At 38.8% G+C, this 18,404-nt stretch overlaps 1 protein-coding gene across 1 annotated transcript in view; it reads right to left on the reverse strand.

The window, feature by feature from the left end:
* Nucleotides 1-18,404, reverse strand: part of LOC108667949 (glutamate-gated chloride channel) — a 104,299-nt gene that overhangs the window by 35,816 nt on the left and 50,079 nt on the right. Inside the window, exon 5 of the mRNA XM_018155062.2 lies at nt 17,140-17,293. Coding sequence (XP_018010551.2) covers nt 17,140-17,293 — 154 coding nt within the window. The remainder of the gene's footprint in view (nt 1-17,139; nt 17,294-18,404) is intronic.

The following is an 18,404-nucleotide window of genomic DNA, read 5'->3' on the forward strand; positions in this document are numbered from 1 at the left end:
TAGATTCATATGACGTTGGCCGCAACGATATGTTAATTCAACAAAAGAATAACAACGTCAAAATTATGTCACACTTCTACATTGCATTTTCATGATACTGGTATTACTTCATGTCAGTATTAAAAGACCACGATATGTTCGGCAGAGTCAAGCTTCTCGCTTGTGTCCCACTAACTTCAGAAGAATGGCTTTGACACTTTAAAGCGCACCCACCTAATGTAAAACAAACACTAGTGCAAAGTTGGTGCTCGGTATATTGCTTTACTGTTGATATATGTGCAGTAGTTGCACGTTATATGTGATGCAGCGGCTCGGTACGTGTGCTGCACTTGCTTGGTTTACGTGCAGTAGTTGCCCTGTATATGTGATGCAGCTACTCGTTATTTGTGTTGCAGTTGCATGCTTGGTACATTCTGTAGCAATTGCTCAGTATATATGCAGCAGTTGCTCGAAATATGTAAAACAGCTGCTCAGTCTATGTGTTGCAGTTGCTTAGTATATGTGCTGCCGCCGCTCGTTTGTGCAGAAGTTGCTAAGTATATGTGCTGCAGTAGCTCGGTATATGTGCTGGCGTTGTCCGTTTTGTGCTGCATTTGCTCGATGTATTGCTGTATATTGTAAATGCTATAATATTATTAATGCTCCCGATATTTAGGTTCATGAGGATAATGCCCGATCGTTGAAATGACGACCCCGTACAGAATAAATCCGTAATCTGTTGTGAGGGAAGAATATTTATTTTATTCTACCGTGTTTATTTATATAACGGGTGTCTAGTACGTAACCTAAATTCAGGTGTTCGCAGAAAATGTCACGTTGAGTAGAAAATAGATAAGGCGAAAAACATAGGAATAAGAAACTGATTCGAGTAATAAAATTAAAATCACTGAAGCGCTTATTACACCAAAAATTTAACTAAAAAAAACATCAACTATTCATTACGAAATAATAGCCCCAAAGTGCCTGATGCGGCTCGATCGTTCAAGCAACATCTGTTGCAGTAGCGCAGCACAAAAGCTAATAGAACTCAATGCTTCTTTACAGACAAACCGTATATGTAGCAATAACAATATAGCGTCTGACTTCGAGTATAACTTCTGGTATATTCAGCGTCATTGAGAGAAATTTGTGGGGTTGTATTTAAATGGTGATGGAATTTCACTTCACTTGAGAGTTATAATAATATGTTATTTTGAATCGAAAGATAAACGAATTAATAAAATTAACTACAACACTAGCACGCCATATGAATGAAAAAGTTCCAATTATAATGAATATAAAGGAAAATTACGATATAAAATAACGATGAGCGTCAAAGAAAGGCGGCTATAATGTCACTTGCTTCTCCATATAAATTATAGTGCTCTTCCTCCCTCAAAATTATGAATTGAACCCAAATGCACTCTGAAGCCACAAATTCCTCTGCAAGTGAAAACTAACTTTTTCGCCACGAGATAACTAAAAACAGGAATGTCATGATAGGGATAATCAAAATAAAAACAAGTTGCAAGAATAATGCCAGGATACAATAACGCTATATGCCATGCTATATGCTACGCTATATATGCTATGTGCTAATAATTACTAATTATTTCGGAGACGGTGTTGCAACATCTCAGGTGAGCTCGTCGCCTCAAAACCGACGCTTCCGCATCCAGAATCAGTGGCGGATTAACGTAGGCTAACTGTCGGCCTCGAAGCGACAGATTTTTCCTTTCGCCTGTAACTGTCCATATGTAATTCCAATATTCACTTATAAGTTCACCTTTACACTGGAAATAATTTTAAAAAGTAGGAGCTACCCGAACAACAATAATTTCCGAAGATTAAAGAAATTATTTTACTTCAAAATTATATTGATTTCTATTTTTATAGTAGTGCAGTAAGCGATAAAGCGAGCAAAATATTTGAGAATTTTCCAACTTTTGTTCCTGCGAGGTGCATGTGGAACACGAAGCCCCAATTTTACACGAGACTGGCATGTCGAATTACCAACGCAGCTCGAAAAAACGTCAAAGCCTTAACCCGTCCCAAAAACATCCATCTTTCCCAGCCAGGCTTGCTCGCTTCTCCAAATTTTCCAGCGGCCAAACTAAAGTTTTCGGGAATTTGAAAGTAAGGGCAACTTGACGCCACTGATCACCGTATCGCTACTCGAGTTCGGCAGCTTGTTTTACTTAGTGGAGACCGCGGTTATTTGCCAGAGGTTTAACTCAGTCCCTAAAGGACTGGTGCACAAAGTCGGCTGTTTCGGGGGATTTTCACAGCAAAAGAATCAACCGAAACGTTTATTGCCTGTCGGGTCTCAGAAGATCAACGGCATTTTTTAACGTAACACAATGAAAATATGCATTGCAGTTGGAAAAGAAGAAATCAGAATAGAGAGACATTGAACGAAAAAATTTACGTTCAAGTGCATGCAAATAAGATTTAATTATATTTATTGCTGCAGATTTTAGTGTAGATTAAAAACTACCTACTGCACTGAATAGTTTAAACTACTAACGATTTCAATAAAGCAATTTCAACTCAACCTTAATAAAACGCGACTTTCTTAAAGGCTCTACTTTTACTGGTATGCACACCGAATTTCCAATTTTGCAAGGTATTTTTTCACTTAATGGGTTTCCACAACGATTGGTCTATAATCAAATCAATAAATTTATGTCTGGCCAAAATACTGAATTTGTTCCAGATTGTGACCATAGAACATTTATGTATTGTTCTTTTTATCTATTTAGGTAATATATCTGATACTATGGCTAAGGATTTCAAAGTTTTATTTACCAAATACCTTCCGTATGTTAATCTACAGGTAGTGTTGGTGATTAATTTTAAAATCGGCTCGTTCTTCAAGTAGAAAGATACTCTACCTCTTATTATGCGATTGTCCCTAGTTTACAGATGTAGTTGTGCGCAGTGCGCATCAGCGTACGTCGGTATGACGTCTTTTTTTTATACTAGGCTGGCGGAGCATAAGGGCAGAAGTTATAGAGCGGGAACGTTGCTTGCGCATCCTCTTCATTCAGCTGTGCGCGTCCATGCCGAGCAGTCCAATGTTTCAGTGTCCGATAGTCATCTTAGATTATTAGCTTCCACGACCGGTGTTTCTGACCAATGAATTTTAGAATCCCCGTATATTTTTAAACACAAAACCTAGTTTGAATGCCGCCTTCAGCTCCTATTCAATGTAAATTGTAAATAGATAGGCCTGTCACTTCATGTTTGTTTTTAATTTGTCAATTTACGTTTTATTATCTTCAATTTTAATTTTACTTTACCAATTGATTCTGCTTCTCTTATAAGATTTTGACCTGACGATGCAGCTGGATTTCGAAAAATTTTATCTCATAAAAAATGGTGAATTTTTTGGCTATTATATTTGTTTTTAAATTCCTTATAATCTTGCGATTAAAGCATTCACGTAATTTTAAGCCTCTTGTTGAGTTTTAATGCGTCTCACAACAATTAAGTGGATTCGAGACGAGTGTTTAGATGTTCTAGGCCATTTAGGACTGGAATTTTAATTTGTTGTAAATACTTTAAGCCTCGAAAATGTAATTGTTCTCCACATTTTAGGCCTCGAATATTCATTTGTCGCAAGCCATGAAGACCTGAAAGATTTATTAGCGTCTTACACAAGCCAAAAGAATCAACACGTGTATCTGTCAGAAGGCTGACGTCATCGTTCGCAACTTTGTACCTAGTCATCTTAATTTGTTTGAAGTCGAGACGAGCTGTCATTTCTTTATTGCCTGGCCGAGCTCTCCAAGTAATAAAACGAAGAACACAGTCAACTTCATACATCAAATGAATCTTGCAGCATTTAAAAGCGCTATTATTAAATACAAAATAATAATTTCAACGCTGCCGGAGCATTTGTCAGCCCACTAGTATTCAACCTTGGAGGATTAGATCTCATTTTCAAACACAACGACATTCGATTTCAAATGCATTTTTTTCTCCCGCAACTTTGAAAACACGCGTTTTCCCTAAAAGAATTCAAATGAAATTGTATTCCTTCTGCCTACACCTCGCGACAGCAAACATTATTATATAATCCCATTTTCATTAGCACGTATAATATTCACCATGAAAACACTCGTGTTGTGCAGTCAATTTCAAACGTTCTCAACAGCTCGTTTCAGCGTAAAAATGGACGACGTTATTAAACTTTTTTGAAGTGAACGTCGGTCTTTTTAGCGTAGCAAGTTCCTCACTTGATTAGCAAAGTTTGATGGCGAGCGTCTAGGGCAGGCCGCTCCACATACCAGCTGCGTTGACAACCATCCAAGAATGTACGACAAAACTTCCCGGCAGAATTTACCTTCAAAGGAATCGGTAACTTCGAATATTTGGGTGCTGCTCAGCGAAAATACGAAGTTTTCCTGCCATATATGCCACAGAGGGTAACATTGTCTGAAATTTTCTTTCACATTACCTGGTGACACAGTACGGTACACAAAAATAAATGATGACAATTTTCAGTTTAAAAGTTTATTTTTTCCCGATTAATAACGTAGGAACCTTCCCTTTCGTTGAGAGACAAGACCAAAACTAGTTAACTAAAATCATACAAAAAATATCTTACCGATCAATAAATTTTTGGATATTTCATGGCATATCAGAAAATTAAGTAAGCCGTTCAGTCAATCTCACCATCGTGAAGCTGAAAATAATACGGAACAAATTCCCATCCCATGTTCAAACACACGTCATACTTGAATACAATGCAACACTTTTTGAAGAGCGACGAAACAAAAGAGCAAACCATGGGTGTTGAAGTTGAAGTAATCTCCGCAAGTCAACACAGCTCGGGATCAGGCTGCCGTTGAAGCCTGCCCAGCTATTTACCAACATCGCGCGCGAGTTTGTGTTGGGAACGCAACCTTCCTTGGGTTGCAGCTCCAAGGGAGCCTCTTTAGCATTGTTTGCTTGCTGCTGGATCGACAAACACGGTTCAATTCTTCATGTTTGTACTGCTGGATTGACGAGTCATATTTTTTTATTAATTTATTTATGTTTGTCCACAGGGAATGAATTGATAACCGAGCTATACTGAAGTAAACATTAAAATTTGATATATTTTTGTTTCGAATTCGCACGGCTTTCTAGAATAGACGAAACCTTTCAATTCTATACTAAGCTATTTATATCGATGACAAATGGATTATAATCTAAAGGTGCATGAACTGAATACTTTGTTTCAATTTCAATATTTACATTCAGCAGCAGTAACGCCCACCCGAGGCGCTGCATTGATATTCAGATAAATAAAACATACAATTTCAAACCCTTAAATAAAGCAAATCAAAACTATATCCCTGTTTGGTACAATGAATAGAATCTTTATGAACTGTGAATTGAATTACTGCAAAGTGCTTCAAATATAGCAGCACTGTAAGTGTTAATCAATAGAACCACTGTAAAATGTTAAGAATAAAGGGGTATAAATAGAACGCTGATAGCCTGCACGTATACGAATTTCAATGAATTCATACTGCAATTCACCAAAATTATTTTGCTGAATGGAGAAATTAAAAACTTAAAAGACTTAAATTTGTATATACAATTTAGGACTTTTTCAGCTCACAGAATTCACAAACCATATGATCTGGTATCCGCAGGAGTTCAAAACATTGCACTCAAACCATATGTCTTGTGCCTTCTATATATGCCTATATGGTAATTTATATTACAGGCATAAATAGAAGGCCTGTAATTGCATATATAATATATATGCAATTTATATTACAATTCACAAACAACCACAACCAATTAAATAACAACCATTTATATTACAATTCACAAACAACCACAAACTGAAAAATTTAAAAGCCATACTATTCTTACTAGATCACGAGAAGACAAGAGGAAATAGGCTTGAATCTACCTCTTTCCAACGGCAGGGCTAAGCACATATTAAACAACGCATACTTCGCCTTATCCTGGCTCTACGCAAGCAATCTTGGCATAATGATGCAGACCAATGAGCTCATGCAGGCCGCGGAGGAGCAGCGGTGGAGTATCGGAGGTACAGCGGCGGAGCAGCGGTGAAGAATCGGAGCAGCGGTGGAGTATCGGAAGAACAGCGGCGGAGCAGCGGTGAAGAATCGGAGCAGCGGTGGAGTATCGGAGGAACAGCAACGGAGCAGCGCTGAAGAATCGGAGGAACAGCGGCGGAGGAACAGCGATGGAGTATCGGAGGAACAGCGGCGGAGGAGCAGAGCTGGAGTATCGGAGGAACAGCGGCGGAGGAGCAGAGCTGGAGTATCGGAGGAACAGCGACGGAGCAGCGGTGGAGTATCGGAAGAACAGCGGCGGAGGAGCAGCGGTGGATTATCAGAGGAACAGCGGCGGAGGAGCAGCGGTGGAGTATCGGAGAAACAGCGGCGGAGGAACAGTGGTGGAGTATCGGAGAAACAGCGGTGGAGCAGCGCTGAAGAATCGGAGGAACTGCGGCGGAGGGACAGCGCTAAAGTATCGAAGGAACAGCGACGGAGGAGCAGCGGTGGAGTATCAGAGGAACAGCGGCGGAGGAGCAGCGGTGGAGTATCAGAGGAACAGCGGCGGAGGAGCAGCGGTGGAGTATCGGAGGAACAGCGGTGGAGGAACAGCGCTGGCGTATCGGAGGAACAGCGGCGGAGGAGCAGCGTTGGAGTATCGGAGGAACGGAGGCGGAACAACGGTGGAGAAGCCGAGGAGGAGCAGCGGGGGAGCAGCGATGGAGTATAAGAGGAACAGCGGCGGAGGAGCGGCGCTGGAGTATCGGAGGAGCAGCGATGGAGTACCGAAGGAACAGCGGCGGAGGAGAAGCGATGGAGTATCAGAAGAACGGCGGGGGAACAACGATGGAGCAGCCGAGGAGGAGCAGAGGGAGAGCAGCGGGGGAGCAGCGATGGAGTGTAAGAGGAGCAGCGGCGGAGGAGCAGTGGAGGGGCAGCAAGAGAGGAACAGAGGCAGAGCATCCGCGAAGGAGCAGCAAAAGATCAGCGGCGGAGCAGTGGAGGAGCAGTGTATCAGGGCTCGCAGAGGCGCCAAAATATCACTTTAAGCACCATGATGAACGCTCCTAATCTGTGGTCGCGTCACATCGATCACGAGGCACAGGCTACCCAATAGCATTAATTTATATCAAGAGTCTTCACCGTCGACTTAAGATTCAGTCCCCTGACACTAATCTATTTCGTGCGCCAGCATCTCAAGTATTAGAAGCCGTTCTCACCACCATTACTCGAGTACACCTCTTCGCCACCTTAATATCGATAACATATTACAAGGCTTCTACTTTACAGCACAACTTTTGACTACTCAACGCGATGCACTTTATGAGCATGCGCTATTAACATCAGATTACGTTCACTAATTCCCGCGCAAATAAATAAAGATATTTTCCTCGTGCATGTTAATTAACTTGCCATACTCACTCTTCTCACTTTAAAAAATCAACCTCGCCTCAGACGCGAATTCATTCAGTTGTATGTGATCGCGATTTCCTCCCTTAATAGGCAGTAATTTGAAGCCAAGCATCAGATCACGGTCGCGTGAACAATCGCTCTATTCTCAGCCACTAATGCTGACTTGAAGTCTAGTTTAATCCAATACTTTGGGTTTAGCGTGTGCACTCTGGGATTACTATATATCTATGGCTACCGGCAGTGAAAGTTATTTTTAGTAACATGTATCATAAATAACAAACATAAGCTCACAACACAAGAATTATTTGCATCTGTTAATCTATGAGCTAGTTTTATTTTATTTTATCATTTTATTCATTTATTTTATATTTTATTTCATCACTTTTTTATACTTATTTATTCATTTTATGTTTATGACAATTGATTTTAGGCCTCTACGTTTTGCACTTGCCTTCAGCGACTCATTCAACATATCAAATATCTTTCGATCGTTTTCGTCACAAAAAAATTCCTGCCTTTCTATACATCATCATTACATAGCCAAATTTTTCTTCACAAGTGTAATAGAAAAACATAGAAACATCGAGACCAATTTTTGAGTTAAATCAAACAAATTCCTATCCGATTAGAATTTCAGCTATAGAAAATTTGCTAAGGATAAAATAAGTATCGTAACTCCCACAGCTGGGTCGCACCAGTAAATCCCCATGACCTGCTGCCAAACTCCAACAAATCCTAGCGAGGTCAGCACTCAACAGTCTTCCTTGACTTCAAACTTTTGAAAAATGGTGTCGTGGTCAACGCCGACAAATCTAATGAAAGTTCTTGGGTTGCCTGCAGCACCAACCTCACCAACTTCCTGAGCTTGTGACTCCGGGTTAGATTAACGCTGAACTTGCCTTGGGGACTCACGTACGCTCAAAGTTTTGGCTTTTTCATGTTTCGAATTCACAAATTCAACGACATTTAGGAGGTTTGAAGCCTGAATTTTACGATAATCACCCTTTATTTTTAAAAATATTCATGTGTATTCAGTGTTTTTTCTCAATAAAATAATTAAATATACACGTACATTATCCTTAGATAACCGCGCCTATAGTGACACGTGAAATGGATAAACTTGGAGCAACAAATTTTCATGTTAAATCAAACAAATTCTTTCGGCAATTTGTATTCCAGCGACAGCATATTTGACAAATTCTGTTATATGAGTGACGATCTTACCTCTCCATGCAATAGAAGGACCCGGCATTCAATTTTTACAAACTAATTGCAAACGTGAGCGTCGCGCCAATAGCATAGCATCGTGCCTTGCATTCTTGCAATGCCCGTGCTCTCTGCAGAGGCCCAAGTCCCTTCTAATACTGACATTGTTTTGCGACACTTTAACCTCCAACTTGCAACTTTTCTTCAGTCTCAGGTGCAGCGAATTTGCTCCCCAAATGACTTTCCGTGACATCAAAGTGAAGCTGAAGCGTTTCATGCATTTCAGAGACTAGGCTGTATTTGATTCAGGATTTTGCCATCTAAAGAATCCCGAGCGCTGCTCTAACTTAACTTCAATTTCCAATATTTGTTTGCCATGTTGCTCGCTGAATTTTGTTTATTCGTTTTCTTCTGGAGAATTTTTCCCATAACCGGGATGCTATGCAAATTGGTGTTATAAAATTTTCATAATGCAGCAGCTCCATCATCCTTTGAAGACTGTCAGCCGAGGCTGCTTTACTGGTCTTCACCGAAGGCTTTATGAACAGAAAAGTCAGCCAAAAGAATCCCTGTATGAATATGATATTAATAAGAAAAAATTGCGACGTAACTTGACAGGGAAATTTCTAGTAACCAAAATAAGTTGTTTGCAAAGTTTCATTTTTTGGTGCTAGACTTATTTTTAAAAGTGTGCGATGCTCGATAAATTGCGATACTATATCAAGGTATCTAAAAGCCATGGCTGAAGCTTACAATGACTTTGGGATTCTTTTTTTTTTTTATCAATGAGATGCATAAAACTGACTTTACGCACTCTGCTACACATATATATTCTTATATTAAAAACTTTAATCAAACGTTTAGGCATCAAACTGTAGATGGCGGGAAAAATTGTACAATCACGTAACTAACCGGTAAATTTTGAAGACACTTTAATATAATTTTTTCTTCCGACAAGTAGACAAGCAAACATAACTCTACGGAAAAACTAAATCCGTTCTGTCAACCTGCAATGAAAACTCGCAAGAACTTATTCATGTATCCACACCGATGGAATTATCACTGTGAAAATTAAAGTTTCGTCATTGAAATTCGTCGCAGAGTTAGATTCAAATTTGTGGATTTATTTCCAGCATTCAAACAACGAATCTCAAAATTCACCGTTAATGTCAAAACACAGAAATTCAGCCTTGTATAAGATTAAATATTTCAGGAAAAAATGCTAGTCCAAGCTTTTCGCTCTTTAGCGAGATATTTTTGCTGACGAAATCGAAAAAAATTCATGCCTCACCGGTTTTTAAGTAATTATTCTTTATTCTATTCTTTTTTTATTATATTAACAAAATGAATGAATTATGAATTTAGGATATTTTCGATTTGATTTCTCTTTTACCGCAACAACACAAAATGTATTAATTTAAAACCGTTTCATCGCGGCCGAGTTAGAGCCTGGAAATATGGAGGCAAGGAGTGCGCGGCAATCGCTGCACCAAGTCACGTTTTCACTCGTTTATTTCTGATGGATATCGAAGGTAAGAATATCTGTTACGTCAATGGCTTTAGAAGCCATTGGCTTGAGGCTAACTTTTGATCAATTTTCTCGTCGAAATGATTAATAAGTACAATATATGGCGCAAATGCAGGTTGCATACTGATAACCACAACAGTCACCCCTGCTGCAGCAGCGATATAAGTACTGTCGAAGTAAAAATGTGAATTAATCTGACTAGTTATATGCACGGTGATGTCAAAACGTGGCTTTCTTGACTATCGAGAGCTGTAAGTTACCCAGTACCAAAAAAAATTTAACGCGATCAAAGAATGTGAGAAAATTTTAAACACCGGAAGGGTATTTTTTGCAGAAGTGAGGTTTTCAAAACATAATTAAATCATTAATAAAGTGTTTTTACCGTACATAGACTCAGGACAATTCCAGGTGACGATTTCACAACAGGATTATCATTTCTTAAATTCAATCTGCGCAAATACCGCGCAACCAATGGGTCGTAAAAATGTTCTGTCGAAAAACGCATCTTCGATCAGTGCGAATTGGGATAAAAAAAAGCCTTCCTCTAAATGATAACTGACCACAAAGTACAATTGTATTACCATCATCGCAACTAAGACCACAATCTACAAGGGCGGGAACTATTTTAGCCTTATTGCCAGAACACGAGGGGAAGGTCTATTCTGCCTTGTCCATCGTAGCTCAGGAGGCCTTTGGTAAGAACTTCGCTCAAATTAAGGGAGTCGGTAGGAGAGGAGGGAGCGATAGCCTTTGTTCCGGGGGCAGAGTTGCTGCCTAGTTTTAGTTGCAGCGTGATAAGCTCGTCAAAAGTTGACGCTTTAGAGAAGTTGAAGAGCTTGTCCCTTTTCTCTTCAACGAGTTTCCAGTACATGCAATCAATTCTCACCAAGCTCTAGTTTGAAGCCAAAAAAGTCAATGCCGAAATTATTCAGCGATTATTTCAGGTCTGGTGGTTCACATTGTTTAATAAATACACAGCGATATCAGAGTTACTGTTGCTGTAACTTAGCTATCTCCGAACAAATTCCGGCTGCAACTATTAATGTGAAACTAATACTCCGCACTAGCATAAATATTTAGCGTTAATATTAATATTAACAAATTTAATAATAAAATTAATAGTATCTGCACACTGTTAGAAAAAACGGTGAAAAAACGGTCCCACTGGCATTCTAGTGGCCGGTCACCACGTGAAAATAAACTGTTTCGCCGTTTTCATCAGCTGTTTTACGGATTTGACGGTGTTTTTCACGTTAACGGTGAGACGGTGTTTTTTTCACGTGCCTACCGGCCACTGAAACGCCGGTAATACCGTTAACGGTAATTTTTCTAACAGTGCATGTACAAAGAGAAGCAGTAGTTGCACCATTTTTCCGTGCATATTATTGGAGTGCACGCTGGCAATGAGTGGGTCTGGTCTGACACTGACATTAGCCACCAATAAATGGGAAGGTCTGCTGCCTCAGCAAAATGCTATGCGCTCACTGCCATTTATTATCTGCCAACAAATCTTGACGTTATGACTCATAAATATGACTCGATTGAAGCAGTCATTCATGAGTGTCATGACTTAAATGTCTGAGTGCCACTAGACTATGAATTAAATTTAAGTTTCGTAAGTTGTTTAAAAATATTTTATAAAATTAATTAAAATTTATTTTCACTCAAATTTTCGTAATTTTAAAACATTTTTTCTCAGGTGGTTATTATATTTAACTTCTTAAATGTAATTATTGCATCAACTTCTGATTTGACTTCTTCGTTGACCATTTCAAGCGCATGACAAATTTTCTACTGCATGAATTCAAGGAAAATACGTTAATAAAAAGTTACAAAGGTGGGCCAAAAAAAGCTTTAAACACATAGAACTCAGAACAAATGTTTGCTTCTCTTATCATTATAATTCTAATTAGAATAGTACTGTTATAGAAATATCACGCGTTAGATTTAAAGTTTAAATAGTCCCCCTCCCGAACGAAACTCGTGTCGTTCCGACTGCGCTCTGTAGCACAAAGTTCAGCATGGCGACCGCTTTAGAAACTTGCAGCGACGCATCCAGCACCAGCTGTGCTCGGGTTACTGCCAGCATTACTGATCACGTTGCTGCTGTTGCTAGAGTTACTGCCAGCATTACTGATCACGTTACTGCTGCTGCTGCTGCTCGAGTTACTGCCCGCATTACTGATCACGTTACTGCTGCTGCTGCTGCTCGAGTTACTGCCCGCATTATTGATCACGTTGCTGCTCTTCGAGCGAGTTACTGGAGGAGCAGCAACGTGCATAATCAAATGCAGCTCAATGAAGATTGATCGCAAAAAAGCATTAAGGAAGACTGATCGTCAAACGACGTTAAGGAATATTGATCTCAAATGCACGTTAAGGAAGATTGATCATCAATTGCATGCTTCCTGACTTCACCTTTAAGCCGACTTCCTGTACTGACCGCGGCAGCTTCATCGCTCTTCTCTGCAGCGGCGGCCATCCGAGATCGCCCTAACTTGCCACTTTGTTTGCCCTCTCAACAGCTTATCTTTGGCAAATTTGGTAAAATTAAGAATGTTTGTGCCCTTAAGACCGCTTATTTATGGCAAATTTTACATAATTAAGAATATTTAGCAACTATGAGCAAATATAATTAATTATATATTTTGGTCTCAAAATGTACAACCGCGCTATGTTAGTTAGTGAGACTCGTTGCAACTAAATTGAGCGATAAGTCAGCCACCGGCAAAGACTGTCACATGCATGATAGATGCTTACGAATAAAAAAAACGTCCCATTGTTCACTCTATCGGGGCTTTTGATGAACGGCCTCCTATTGTTCACTCTATAACTCGCGACTTTTGATGAACGGCCTCCTATTATTGTTCACTCCATAACTCGCGGCCTTTGATGAACGGCCTCCTATTGTTCACTCCATAACTCGCGGCCTTTGATGAACGGCCTCCTATTGTTCATTCCATAACTCGCGGCCTTTGATGAACATTAACCTGGTAGGGATAACGTACGTATACTAAAACATCCTCGTGGCTTGGGTTAACTCGTGCTCCTAGTGAGGGATCGAGGAGGAAGTCCAAGTGAGGAGGGAGGAAGGGGATGGAGGAAGTCCATGTCGAAGGCAAAATAGTTCAGTTCTACCTAAACATTGCATTTGGTTGTGGTTTGCTAGCGTGATCTAATGATCAAAGTCTTGGTATTCAGGGTTCTAATCAATTATAACGTAAGTAAAACCATTCAATTTTATAAATGCCATTACATTATTCAAAATTCAAATGGCCTGACTATATGAATAGAATGTCAAGGAAATTTTGAACGGTACATCGAGCCAACTTAATCAAAGAACTTCTTGGAATTATGAACTATTTAAAAATTGTCTCCAATTTTCATTTTCCAGTAAGATGGCATACAATTCCCCCAAATTATTTTCTTCAATAATCACGGTTGGTCGTTTATTAATTTAATTCAACGAGCGAAGCTTGAGGCACAGGTTAAATAAATAAAGTTTTCGAACGCAAAAAGGTAATCCTGAAATCCGAAAACTGGCGAATGCAATGCAGAGAAACCGTGCAACGGAATTGAAGTTGAAGCGAACAGAGGATTGATTCATTGATTGATTGATTTTTATTATCAATTATAATTAATTGTACACATACTCAGGGCAACTTACAATTCAATTAGAAAACTTAAAGGAAAAAAACTCCAATCAAAAATTTGGTTACAGAAAATAAAAACGTTAAACGGCGATGAAAAATCGCTGCAAGAGAACTGGAGCTATAGAGCAAAAATTAAATTAAAAAAAGGAAAACACTTATAGTTTGAAAACCAATTTCAATGAAGAATATGCATCCTTCTAAAGGAAATGTGCCTCAAATTTGAAACCTTACACCAAAGTCAAGTAAAATTTTAGTCTGCAGGATGTTCGAGCCGTGACGCTCATTATGATAACAGGCGTTAGGCGCCACGTAACCTCATTACGCACATCAACGTCCGTCCTAAAACGAGGCTTTAATGAGACCAAATCGAGCCGAGATTTAATGCACATGCGTTGGAAGGTCTGATTCAATTATGGTGTCATAAAAAAACTGCCACATGCGAATTCTCAGCGGCTCCCCTGCTCTGTGGCATCCGTAGGGGCATAATCATAAAATTTGAATGGGGGAATGTATTCATAGTAGCGAAGCCAAAATGCAGAGCGTAAAGGTTGTACGTTTCATAATGACGGCAAATGCCACAAGGAATAAAACAGCAATGATGTTGAGTTACCGGTAAGTTTAACAAATCCTTTGGCTTCCTTTGGAAAAAGTACTGCTTAATTCGAAAAAATTGCTTATTTTCTTGGAAAAAGTGTTTCTAAAATGTTTGTTCATTTGAAAAAAATTGTTCCTATACTTTTAGTCTATAAAAAATAAAGCTTCTAAAGTACTTTTTACATAGAAATTACTTTGAAGAAATTACTTTTTACATAGAAATTACTTGAAGAAATTTTCTTTACATAGAAATTACTTTTTGATGCTTTGGCTTATTTTTCTAAATTTATATATTAGATTTTAGAGAAAAAACTTATAGCAATAAGCGTCAAAACCAACGCAGTGCTATCGAGAAACACAAAACAATGGTGTAATTTTATTTAAAATGCATCCAAATTCTTTTTGAAACATCAATTCCTCGCAATTTATTCCGGGAAGTACGATTCCATCAAGCTCGTTGCATGCGCGTTAAAATGAATCCGTAGTTCCACGCAAAACCAAAACTGGAAAGATCGTTGTGCGAAATACTAAAATTCATGGGATTTTGCTCCGAAACAATTGGGATCTGTGCCCTCGCCGATATATATATACGTGGTAACCGCGAAAAGATTGCCTACAGATAACGTTCAGTGATACCTCGACTTACGAACGCTTCTACATGCGAACTTTTCCAGATACTATTCTGAAATTCAAGATTTTTTGCCTCCGCATGCAAATATGTCTATGCTTACGAGCAGACTTTCAGTTTGGCTTCATAGCTCCTTTTCTATTGTTCACAGCATCTGTCCTCTACTCATATGATTCGGCCACTTCCTTTGAGCGTGTGATCGCTGCAACATCTCCTGTATTATAAGTCGGTAGTTTTTATTTTATTCAATATTTGGTGCTATATTATATTTAATTGTGCATATACAGTATACATTAAATACCAATATTGTATTGGATCATGGCTTCTAAGAAAGGCTACTGAAAAAAACAGTCCAAGGCAGTGTGAAACCCTAGATATGAAATGCGAGATAATGCGGGATGTGTTCTTTGCTACTGATTATATGGTCTTTAAATCATATTAATAAGGCAAAAAATTGACTTTGGAGATAGTGCGACACCCTTTTTTCACTTAAAATTATTTCTTTGGGAAAATATTGTTTCCACATACTAACCCAGTCTCGTAACGACTTCGGATGCACAGGCATCACTGTATCAGAAAAAATTGATATGAATGGACTTTTCAAATACTGACGACTGCTCGATCGGAAGCATACGAACTGTAAATTTAATCAATAAAAAGAGTAAAAGTGGTCATGAACTGTTTACCAAGCGTTCGGCATTATCGATAAACACTATTGTTAAATCACCAATTCACTAATCAACTGTGTTCAATTATATCAAAATATCCTGGAATGGAATTTGTGTGCGAATATAATAATAAATTTATAATACCCCTAATGAATTTCTCTAATTTTCAAGTAAACTTAATTGCTGTTGATGCCTTGACATCAAAGGGTACAATGCAATAAACTCTGTGCTCAGAAAATGCTCACTCCAAGACCTCTTTGAAAAAATTTTGCTCCAATTTTGGTTTATTGTATCAAGAACAAATGCTGCGGACATTAAATTTTACGAGGACAACATGAAAAACAAATTCTTGGAATTAGCTAAGCTGTCAAGGCGAGCGCGCGCGTCAAATGCAACAGATGTCTTTTCACTTCACATCATAAATTGATTTAGATCGGAATGATACGGTGCTATTTAATTTTAGATCATAATTAGATTTGATTAGAATTACGTAGAAAATTACGCCCCAGTCCTTGTAGTATTGTGAGGTAGGACAATGCTTGGATTCCAAGAGAGATCAATTGCTCAGTAAAAATGGACGATGAATATTTTAATTAATCTTTCTTTCGTTATTTTCGTTTTTCTTTCATTCTTGCAGCGGGGATGAGTGCGTTAAAATTAGTTTATAGGAGCGGCTTCAAGTTCTCTTAAGCATAGATTTGAAACAACTTTCAGCATATTGTCGGCTTTACTCAGACAAAAAATGCATCTAGCATGCGCACTTCGAGCACAATTGTTCAAATTCATTACCCGGTCAATTTAATCATATGCGACTGAAACAGAATGAGCGCGGCTCCATCGGCGCGAGCACAGTGCGTCTCGAAAAGCACTGGCAGTTTTCTAATCAAAACTATTTTTGCAACATCAGGCGTGTGAAATAAAGCGCACATCAGAGGAAATAAAAGCCTATACGCAGTGAAAGTGGAGTTCACAGCCCCTCGTCAACCAAGTAATTGGAAAAAAAAGAAGTATCAGGGAGGCTAGAGAAAGAAACACAAGGATAGCTCCAGCAATTAACTCACCGTCTGACTTCTAGTGCTGGAGACCCCAAAAATTACATACACACAAAGAGTTCAGCCTAAAAAGTGAATTCAGTCGCAATTTTGTCGGATGGTATAAATAGATAACTTTACGGTCAAAAATTAAAGCACCTCAAGCAGCAATAGCCGAGGTAACAGCCATAGCCACGTAATAACATAGCTAATAAAAGTCGAAGAGAAGTAGCATTACCTGATACTGTAGAGCACCGTGAGGTAGCATTACCTGATACTGTAGAGCACCGTGAGGCAGCATTACCTGATACTGTAGAGCACCGTGAAGCACCGTGAGGTAGCATTACCTGATACTGTAGAGCACCGTGAGGTAGCATTACCTGATACTGTAGAGCACCGTGAAGTAGCATTACCTGATACTGTAGAGCACGTCGCCGTTGGGGAAAATCCTGATGTAGGTGTTAGGCAGGAGGATCTCGTGGAAATGCCCAGTTTTTTCGTTCTTGAAGAACAAATCCGGCATCCAAATCTTGTCGGTCTCAGTCAACGTGAGGTACTTTATTTTGCCTGTGAACAGGAAAACACCCTTAATAGCAATAAAATATTTCCCGATAATGAGAAATTCGAGATCAAGAAAGAAAGAAAAATTTATGGTTTAGCTAATAAAGTGCATTTCGGTAACTGATATTTTATTCTTTGCCGAGTTCGCTTGGTGTTTCATTAACGTTCAAGTTTTGAATATCAGGACTGTAGGTTTTCGGAAGGGTACATTTCGAAACAATTTTGACTATTAAATATCATGGAAATTCAAGTCTTAAAACAGTCAATGAAATTTTGCAACAAGTTTAACATAAATTTTCATTTTTTTTGGATAAAGAAACCAGTAGGAAAACATATCTGGTACCTTTTCACGACCTAAAATTTCTACCGAAAATTTTTAGCAATACTTGAGTTGTCGATGGTGCAATAACCGCCGAAAACTTCAGTAAATTTTTGATCTGAAATTCTTACACTAGAAAAGTTTGTGCGCCTCAATGGATTTAGTTGGCCAACACCAAATCCATTTAAGACTGACACACTCTATTTCGCCCGACGATTTCTCACGCCTAAATTCAGTCAGAGGGAGCGGAGACTGACGTAAGCGGAGAACTTTTAAACTAATGAAAATTTCGTGTGGCTTCTGCCGCCTTTGTGTCATTGGGCTGCTGAAATTAGATGGAATTTAGCAGCTCAGGTCAATTGACGCCTTTTGATTAATCGATCACGTGCATAATTTCTATTAATACCTTCGACTTTTTAACAATAGTTAGTACACGATTATGAACCAGGCAGTCTGCAAGCTTTAAGACGATACAAGATAACTTACAAAACTTTTCTATGAATTAAATGCCGAAAATGATTTCGTAATAAAAATAAGAAATTGTGAAACATAGTGGACAATTATGAAGAATTGAGAATTGAATCAGATATTAAAAACCAAAGATAATACCAAAAACAAATGTATCTATATTTATGTCATCATTGAAATTTTCATGAAATCGGTAATTGGAATATTGTAACACTGCTACAAAATGCTTATAGTTATTGATGATAATTTCCGTAAGATTGCACCGCTAATAAATTGCAGCTGATAAGCAAATCGTTTTCAGCGTATCGCCCTAATGGCGCCCAGTCTTCG

The sequence above is a fragment of the Hyalella azteca genome, unplaced genomic scaffold (assembly GCF_000764305.2).
Source record: "Hyalella azteca isolate HAZT.00-mixed unplaced genomic scaffold, Hazt_2.0.2 contig14662, whole genome shotgun sequence".
In the NCBI taxonomy this organism is placed as follows: domain Eukaryota; kingdom Metazoa; phylum Arthropoda; class Malacostraca; order Amphipoda; family Hyalellidae; genus Hyalella; species Hyalella azteca.